Source organism: Cornus florida, unplaced genomic scaffold (assembly GCF_030987335.1).
Source record: "Cornus florida cultivar Cherokee Brave unplaced genomic scaffold, ASM3098733v1 CherokeeBrave_3.0.0_Hap2_Chr03, whole genome shotgun sequence".
In the NCBI taxonomy this organism is placed as follows: Eukaryota; Viridiplantae; Streptophyta; class Magnoliopsida; order Cornales; family Cornaceae; genus Cornus; species Cornus florida.
In genome coordinates this window covers 48,835,830-48,845,667 of record NW_026775573.1, presented here as the reverse complement: position 1 = coordinate 48,845,667, position 9,838 = coordinate 48,835,830, and the positions used below count along the sequence as shown (strand labels likewise).

The 9,838-nt window shown below is 35.7% G+C and overlaps 1 protein-coding gene across 2 annotated transcripts; it reads left to right on the top strand.

Moving 5' to 3' along the window:
• Positions 1 to 51: 51 nt before the first annotated feature.
• On the top strand, positions 52 to 8,282 carry LOC132300459 (uncharacterized). Of its 2 annotated transcripts, none has more exons than XM_059797530.1 (5): positions 52 to 455; positions 2,545 to 2,741; positions 4,545 to 4,643; positions 7,218 to 7,269; positions 7,605 to 8,282. In XM_059797530.1, exons 1-5 carry the CDS (start codon positions 176 to 178, stop codon positions 7,736 to 7,738), a joined length of 762 nt encoding a protein of 253 aa, XP_059653513.1. In that variant the 5' UTR covers positions 52 to 175; the 3' UTR covers positions 7,739 to 8,282. The 2 variants fall into 2 exon arrangements, with proteins under 2 accessions (XP_059653513.1, XP_059653512.1); XM_059797529.1 differs by having other exon boundaries at positions 7,185 to 7,269.
• Positions 8,283 to 9,838: the final 1,556 nt, after the last annotated feature.

The window sequence follows — 9,838 nt, the reverse complement described above, 5'->3', positions numbered from 1 at the left end:
CTAAAGAACCAAAAAATTGGACTTTCGTTGCCTTCAGGGGGATTTTAGGACATCCCGACAGTGATCCTTCCTGCTACTTGGAGAGAGAGCGCAAATATGAAGAGAGAGTACATATATATATAGAGATACATATATATATATATATTATATATACAGAGAGATGAAATTCTCCTGAATGCGGTTAAGAAGGCGAACGAATCAAAATCTGATGGAAATGGAAAAAGGTTCCGACTCTGTTAGAGAGAGAAAGAGCGAGTCGGGGGATGAATTTGGTGAGATGGAGGGACCTAGTGAGAGAAACAGTGAGGTGAGAGAAACTAGTGACAGAGAGATAGTCTCCTGTTCAAGCCCTAGCAAGACAGACTCCAACGCACCTCCTTCCGACGACTGTTGTCCAATCTGTTTCGGCGACTTCACCGTTCCTTGCCGAGCTCAGTGCGGCCACTGGTACTGCGGTGAGTTTTCCATACCAAAATTCCGAATCCTCTGTTTCGTTTCCCCAATTTTGTTGGCAACCGAACAAGCGTGATGATTTTCTTGCATTTGATTTGTTTCTAGAAGCTTTAACGATGGGTTTACATCTTCCTTACTTGCTTCTTGGTTGAGGTTTCGTTTGGTTCCTGAGAAACTTTAGGGAAAGGGGAAAATATTGAGTATGGGAGATTTAATTTTGGACCTGAGATGACGATAACTCTGCTTGTTTTTATAATTTTTTATTAATGGTATTTGGCATGCTCATTTTGTCTTTTCAATAATTTCTGGTTTCTGACTGTTGAGATTTATTAATATTCTTGCAAATAGCCCTTCTTATTTGAAAGATTGTTGAACAATAATTCCATACTCTTTACATTGGTTATAGATATTTTGGTAGGGGAAGCTTATGTTCGTCCTTTTTCCTTTCTAAAGCCCCATTTGTCAATCTTTTACATAGTAATACACATAACCTAATTGTTGGCCACTTTGACTATCTGTGTTACTATATCCTAATTGTGCAGAAATTGATGAATCATTAAACTATCATCTATGCAGTAACCTGGAGTGAATGCACAATCAAATTAACATAGGTTACAAGTATTTATAGTTCGTTTGAAATATCCTTTGGAAGTCATTATTAACTTGTGCTAGAGTGTATGTTTTTATAGTTTTATAACAATTGAAAACATCCAATCCTTGTTCCATATACCCTGACCGATACTCTCCCTTCTCACCTAGTTGATGCATAGTTTGGAGCAAATAATTTAAACTACCATTGAGGTTATAATCTTCAATTTAGTTGCAGATTAAAGCAGTTGCTTGAGACATAAATCTAACAAATGGAGAGCAATTGACATTGCTTTAGACTCTACCTACAAGTTCTTCCTTTATCTTTGGTTGGGTTATTCGAAAACAGACTAACAGAGCATAATTAGTGCTTTGAAGTTTTAATTACATGCTTTAAAACAGTTAATATTGTGGAGTGGGTTAATCTAGGATATTTGAATGGTATTCTAGACAAAAGGCGTGCCTTCAAATGAGTACATGATGGGAGAATAACAGATATTTTGTCTCGCTTAGAAAATAGTCTTTGGATTTTGGAAAACTTGGGGTGTCTTTGTAGGTATGGAGCTAGTAATACATGTGAAGCACCTTCAAATGTTCTTGGGGACAAGATTGCAAGTGGAAGAGTAACAATGAGTATTTCGCTTGGACAAAAAATATGTTTGTATTGATATAAAATTTTAATGTTGTCCAGCACCTTCCACCTAGTTTTCCCCCCTGCATTGGGGGTTGGGTGGTAATATTTGATAATATTTTAATTTGGGTGTACCCTATATGCTTTCACTGTACTATTATGAAATGAATAGTTGGAGCAGGAAAAGAATCAGGAAATGGGGTAAATTTCTCTACTTCTCTGTGAGGTAACTTCTATATTAACATCAACTAAAATACAAAAATAGATATTATTTTATAGTTCATATAAATAATGAAGAAAATTTTATGCCATGGTCAGCTTGTCATGTCCGCTTACAGAACTTAATTTAGGTGTCATCAATTAAAATGTTGACAATAAGGAGATGGATCTAAGCTCTCTATTTCTCTGGGGACTCTGTCCCTTTTGATCTCTTCAAATGTCTTGTTTATCGAGATTAAACTTTTTTTAGGTGAGTTATCCGGAATGACTTGTTGCAGTACTAAAATACAATGCAGAAAGGATTTTGTATTATGAACTAAGTAAATAATTTCAATGTCACAGTCAGTCTTACTTGGGGATTTTTAAAAATTTCTTCTTCACATTAATAATGTTGTTGGTTTCCTGTTCTGTGCCGGTGCTCTGGATCCTACAACTCTAGCATCTGGGAGAAGGCACTTTTCTACTAGGACATGTTCTTTCAACTGACAACCTTGGAAGTAAAGAATTAGTTTACTTTTAGGGAAATATATCATGTTTAATTTTTTTTTTTTTGGTAATTAATCATGTTTAAATTATTACTCTTCTTTTACCATAGAATTAGACTTTTTGCTTTAAAGTTATTTGTTATGAAGTTGTTGTTTTTCCTTGTACAGCTGGTTGCATTTTGCAGTACTGGAACCATGGTGCAGTGCTTCAGCCTTGTAAGTGCCCCATGTGCTCTCGACCCATTAATAAGTTGACAACAGTGATTTCAATGCACCACCGGCAGGAAGAGGGGGTTACTGAGGTTTTGGAAAATATATGGAAATATAACTACCTTTTCGTTGGAGGCATACATGGTCTCATTCATGTGGGTTGACATGTCTTTCTATTTGTGATTTTATATACATGTGTGTGTATATATATATATATATATATATATATACACCTCACCTTCTTGGAGGCACATTGCTCAATCTTAGAACTTGATGAATCAATGTGTGTGCACACTGAATAGTTGTATAATTTTCTCACTTCTTGAACCTTTTCATGTTGTAATGTAAATTATATTATAGAAATATGTAGCTTGATGAGGTTTTAAATTTGGAGAGCATTCATTTCTTGCAACTTTTGCATTTGTTCTTTGAAAATGTGTCTGTTCACATATTTGGAACTTCCATTTTAGCATTCTCTGCGGATAGAAAAAATAAACTGGCCATAGAAACAAAACAAGGTTCATATATCACGAAGAAATCAAGAACTAGAAGCAAAATTGAACATCAAACTTTAGTGCTGCTGCGATATTTGCAAAAGCTAAAACGTAGCTAGGACTTCTGTATTTGCAAAAGCTAGAATGTGACCACCTTGCTGATTGCGATGTAACTACTTATGAGACATATGTATGGCATATTGTTTTTTTTACCAATTGTGGGTGTCTAAGGTATATTACAAGGCAAGGCAATGGGACCCAAGGAAGATTCATGGGTGCTCTGTTGATGTTCTAAGTTCAAATTAAAGCTTAGTTCATTTGAGCAATTCCAGGTAATTAGTATAATGAGTTGACATGTAAAGTTGTAAACTGCACTTCTTTAGGACTTTTAAGGATATTGTTGACTGTCAGGGCATGGCGACATCAGGCCATTAGTGGCTCTTTCCTTGCTATTTTGAGAAACTGTGGCTGATACATATTTGGAAACGACATATGTATACATTTTTAGCTTGGCACTGATTCACCAGAGATTTAAACCTAGATCTTAAGTGAGGTCTCCATAAGTCAGTATCGACAACATGTGGTAAATTATTGAGATACTATTTCTTTTCTGCTCTAGAATGATTCACCATCACCATTGTATTTCATAGTGCCTGATTTGTACCCAAATATGATGCCATCTTGAGCGGCTACTGTTTTGATGTGAGCAGCTTATTCACATTCTGAACTTGGCTTTCATCATTTCTCCATTTAAGTTATTTGCCATGCCCAGACACCTGCTTTGCCTTTCAATATATAACTGCCATTATCGACATTCTACTTCCTACACGTCTCCTGTTGATTTCCATGTCCCAACCAGAATTTTCTCATATTTTCCAGCTAGTGTTCCTCTGTGCTTGCTTACATTCATTGTGAAAATTAGTATCCCTGGAATGAATAGTTCATTGTCAAAATTATTATCATTGCGTGCTTCAGGTTTAGTGGTGAGGTTCTTAGTAGTTGAGAATGGTTGGTTCAAAGGGCTAATAGATAATCTCAAGATGTCGAATGCGTTGTCTGTTCAGTCGATATTCCATTGGTGATAATTATTCCAAGGATGATGAGAATTGTCAAGTCATTTGAGATATTAATACTGGTATCATCATAGTGTAGTAACTAGTAAATTTGCTTGATATTAAAATTGATGAAACTACCTACTTATCATACTCTGAATTGGTTAAAATTAATGAATTCATGTGAAGTCTGATTGGAATATTATTTGTCAATGTTCTGTATCATCTTTACTATAATTTTAGACAAAGCATATGCTTATAGATCTGCAGTGTTAGTTGCATGACCATATCGTTTATTATATATATATGGCTTAAACTTGTCTTGAGTATTTCATTATTTCTTAGAGGTAATAACTTGTTAAGCAGTTCATAGTAGGCAGGTGTTGATTTTTATTCCTTTTCTTTTTGGCAGAAAGTACTTGTGTTACCATTGATCATCAAGAGAATGTTTCGAGATATGATGGATCCTGATAGACCTCTTCGTCACCTTCACAAAGCACGCATTATTGCAGTTAAGTGTATCCAACTGTTATACAAACTGAATAGTATATGTAAATATTTTCTTTCATTACTTATATAGTTATTTATTTGGGTTAATTTCACTGACACCCCCTCAGGTTTGGCCAAATACCACACTGAAACACCTTTCGAAATTTACTATCACTTACATTACAAACGTTTGTTTCGTCTTTCATTCACACCCCACAAACGTTTGTTTCGTCTTTCACTCACACCCCAACTGTTAACTGCACATGGTGTCAAAGATGTAAAATGACTTAGATACCCTTTGACTTTGACAAAATAACTCTTTAACCTAAATAATTTGATAAAAAGACTAAAATATCCCTAAATATTTTATAAATTTACAAATTAAATTATATATCTTTATTACTTTTTATATACTATATACATATATATACATATATAGGCTTGTCCAGTAGTTGTCCTCATATTTTTTGGACAACAAAAGCCCCAGCTTTTTATTGTTTTAGCATGTCAATTGAAGTCTATTTCTGTCATTTTATATTTGATTTTTATTTTTTATTCTTTTCATCTTTACACCAATGGTGCGTTTTCCTTATTTGCAACCACTCAGCCAAGGGAGAAATTATTGGTTACAACGGTTGTACCAAGTCATTGGTACAATCCACCAATACAAAAATTCCACTAAAATAAATGGTCCCACAATCGCTTAGTAAACTGTGATGAATCTAACCATTTTACTTTAGTGAAGTGTTTGTATTGGTTGGTTGTACCAATGACTTGGTATAACCGTTGTAACCATCCACGGCCATGGCTCCATGGTTTCCAACAAGACATGTTTTGTACTACCACCACCATTCCCACCTCCACAAGCACAATCATCATACCCATCCCCACAATCACCACCACCACCACCACCACCATCCTCACCCCAAACCACCTCCACCATGTCCAAACCCACAATCACCATTGTGTATTCTGGCGTGATCCACCACCATCCCCACCTCCACCCTACAACCACTGTATTTCGGCGAATGAATCCCATAACCATAACCAGTGCGTTATCACCACTATCCTCACCCTCACAACAACCACCACCCTTCCCACCCCTACAACAACCACCACCAATACCACTGTTCATTCCAGTGAAACAACCACACCGACATTCTTGCTCGGCGGAAGCATTGGTGCCGCACGACGTGCCGGCGTGGTTCACGGCTAAGAGACTGGGTTCCATGAGAGAGAGAGGGGGACGATTCCGATTGAGTTGAGAGAGGAGATTAGGTGCAGATTTATTTTGATATTGGGTTTGCGGTGTCGTTGCAGTTTTGCCAACACAAATCAACCCCAAAATCATACAAATCAAGTCATCGCCAACACAAATCAAGCCGTTGCCGGTGCATATCAAGCCATCGCCGTTGATCAATGGTCAACCTTCGTTGAATATTTCTCGTCACCGTCGATTGGATGTCGCCAATCTTCTCTTATCCATCATCAATCGATTGTACAAAGATGAGATGAGAGAGAGACGTTGACTGTACAAAGTGGTGGTGGTGGGCATGGCTGTGTGTAAAGCTGTGTGCGTGAGAGAGAGATGTGACAGAGAGGAGTGGGTAGGTGAGGCTCAGAGCGTTGAGACGAAAGTTCAGATCCCAAATAGAAAGCAAATCTTCCATTTTGATAATCATCCATGAAGCAAAATATAGAATCCAGTACCAAAAAAGGATTCACACCCGTCTTCCACTAATATAGTCAATAATTCAATATAAATGAGTTGTAGCTTAAGTAAGCAAGTTGATCTAGTGGGACTCTCTAACAAGACCCAAGAGAAGAGGTTAAAGACCAAGTTCAGGCCGATCAATACCTGCAAGCAAAATCAAAGATTTAACAAGGGCAAAATAGTCAATTTAAATTGTTGATATTTTGGAATATAAAGTATTAAAAAAAATTAGGCGCAAAATTGTCTCTTCGCGTGTTTTTATTGGTGTTAGTAACAGAAAAGTAAAATTGGACCCAAGTGATAGTAATTTTCGAAAGGTGTTTCAATATGATATTTGGTCAAACTTGAAGGGGTGTCAGTGAAATTAACCCTATTTATTTTTACATTGAAATGTTCCCTAGATATGCGAAATAGACAAGCATTTTTCCTTACTCATAAGTGAATCAAGTTATTGTATCTTGTTGTAGTACCTGTTTATGATAGAAGTTTATATCTTTTGTCAAATAGAATATTTAGGTAGCACATTTTGCTGTACAAACTGTTCATGCAGTTGCTCTGTAAATGTCAGCTTGAAGTTTGAAATTGTAGAATAGGAGTCATAATGGAGCTAAGATTTTCTTTAGTTTTTCTAGAAGCTTTCTGGTGGTGCCAATTAGCTAGCAATTAGGTTTGATAGTTACGGTAAATGCAGTGTGTGCTGGTAATGTCTATTATAGGTGTAGCCAATTACTGCTTGCAATTATGAAAACTTCATAGAGTAAGCATCGATAACTTGATGCCTAGCTGGTTAAACTCAATAACTTTACTAATATTTTTCTGAACATCCGCTTCGTGTTTTTTCTTCTTCAGGCAAATTTTGATTACCATGTTACTTCTCTGCAGATAACGCTGGGTGTCCTGTACGGTTTCTGCTCCTCTGATTTCCTTCACATAGGTATTTTGCTTCAATTTTAATTTTAGGTAGCACTCAAACTATTAGAACTACAGTTTCTAGTGCACCTGGGTTTCAAATAGAAGATCAAGGTGCAAAATGAATGGATCGCATGCTTCCTCATAAACATCTATCAGTCTATCTGGTTAAAGAAATTATGCCGATTTGTCAGGTTTGGACCTCAGTGGTAACTTGTTTTGGTTTTTAGATGATGTGAGAGATCAAATCCCTAGGTCCAAGATATTCTGCTCAATTTAGTTTTTCAAAAGTGTGATATCTTCAACTCATATGCAGCACTTCATCTCATCCAAAGTAAACTGATGGGTTCTGTTCTACAGGGTCTCGGAATGCCGTAGACTTCTTCGACTCGTGTGCTTACGCTCTGGTATTCATCCTTTATTTGGTTGGCCTCTGTCGCAGGCGTCGTCGTGTCCAACATGTGAGACAGTTGGCTGCCATCCAACAACCTTGACTGACTGCAACTGCTGTCCTCTAAACCATTCCGTCATGTCTCTTCAGCTTCGGAACTGAGTCTTGAAACTATGTGATCATTTGGATAGGTGGGAGTGTTAGGTTTGTGGTCCGTGTGGATCTTTTTGTACAGTTTCAAATCAACCTTGCAATACTGATGTGCTCTTGGTGGTCTTTTGTGTGCCTTCTGCTGTGTACAGCTGAAAATGTGCATATGAACAAAAACATTGGATTTGTTCACAGAAAATGTGCATATGAACCAATATGACCCACAAATGTCGATATGCACGTAGTCTTGCTCACTGTGCTCCGGCAATGGTAAGGACTCCCTGTTTAGTGTGGCTTGGGCTTCTGTACTCGATCCTCATTTTCTCGGAATAGCTATTATTTGTCGTGCATTTTCTTGCCATACGCGATGTTGTGTTTGATTGTTGAGTTAGCTAAAATCTGAACTGAGTTGAGTTTTTAAGGCAATCGAATTCTTAGACTCGGCCAAGAAAATCAATTCCAAAAATGGAATTTAGCCCATTTAAATTTTGATTTCATCAGCATGCAGCTAAATTTATTTTTGATCTATATAGATATGACCCTATTTGGACTGAAAACACCATGTACTCTAAAAATTACTGCTTTGAGATCTTGTGGCAAGCCGATGTTGGAAATTGTTTGGGTTAGGTTGGAATAAAGTGGTAGAACTCAGAAGTTGGTGATTGCTTGAATGGAACCAAATGGTGATGGGTGTATCAGATCGTTTTGTCCATTAGTTATATAGGTTCACCTAAGTTAGCCTGGACTTCCGTGATAAGGAAGCAAAATGTACAACACATTAGGATTAAGATTAATTAATCAATTTAGTTGACAATGTATATAATTATATATATATATATTAATATCGGTTGACACTAATTGACTTGGATAGTTGTGGAATGGGCTTAAGGTGTTCCTCCAATGAAAAAATGTTTTTCCGAATAAGGACAAGGTATGGGTAGGCTTGGATTTAGTATCAACAATGAAGGCATTAAAAATGGGCCTTTCTGTCATTTTGGATTCAAAGTCACTTACAATTGGAATCTTCTGATGTTCAATGAATGCATTAAAAATGGATCTTTCTGTCATTTTGGATTCACAGTCGCTTACAATTGGAATCTTCTTATGTTCAATGAATGCATTAAAAATGGACCTCTATGTCATTTTGGATTCAAAGTCTTTTACAATTGGAATCTTGTGATGTTCTAAGCTAAGTCACATAGAGCGGAGCAAGAGCGAGAGCGAAAGCACGGGAGCGGCATATCTTAAAAAATCTTAGAGCAGGAGCGCCGCTAGAGCGCCGCATTATAAATATATAAAATATTAATTTATAATAATAAATATATGTTTTAAACAAATTTTATGCAAACAAAAAGACAGAATAGTAAATCAAATATAAGTCCATTACAACAAATATAACCTGCTTTATAAAAATGTATAAATTAACAAATATGACAATCAAATAAGCTGCTTTATAAAAATAAAAACATAACAGTGAATAAGGCATAATAGAAAAAGAAAATTTCAAAAGTATTGTCTTTTATACATTTAACCTGCTTTAAGCTCTCAAGATGACAATCATTGTTCTTGAAATAGCAATGTTCAAAAGCAAAAGAATCTACTGCTAAACTTTAAAAAAGACACGAAATATCCAAACTTCCAAACCCAAAAATTAATGAAAGTAGGTTACATCAATATTATCTAATGAAGGTAAGTTGCGTAAGTATTATTAAATATTAAGTATATTGTTTAGCAATGTTCAAAAGCAAATGAATTTACTGCTAAACTTTAAATTAGACACGAAATATCCAAACTTCCAAACCCAAAAGTTAATGAAAGTAGGTTAAATAAGTATTATCTAATGAAGGTAAGTTGCCGAAGTATTATTAAATATTAAGTATATTGTTATATAACTTATATTATTTGATTTTTATTTATAAAGGACAGAGTTTACTTAATTAAATTAAATTGATTATTTTTTAACATAATTAACTTTATTGTGTCTATTTAAGCTTGGGGTAAAATCGAAATTTCTCAAGATTCATACTAAATTCGTGAATTTATTGTCAAAAGT

Bases quoted from the DNA above. Each gene is read 5' to 3' on its own strand.
- LOC132300459 (XM_059797529.1), top strand. From the start codon at position 176: ATGCGGTTAAGAAGGCGAACGAATCAAAATCTGATGGAAATGGAAAAA. The intron at 456-2,544 runs GTGAGTTTTCCA...TTCCTTGTACAG, and splicing joins GTGCGGCCACTGGTACTGCG to CTGGTTGCATTTTGCAGTAC. The intron at 4,644-7,184 runs GTTAAGTGTATC...TTTCTTCTTCAG, and splicing joins ACAAAGCACGCATTATTGCA to GCAAATTTTGATTACCATGT.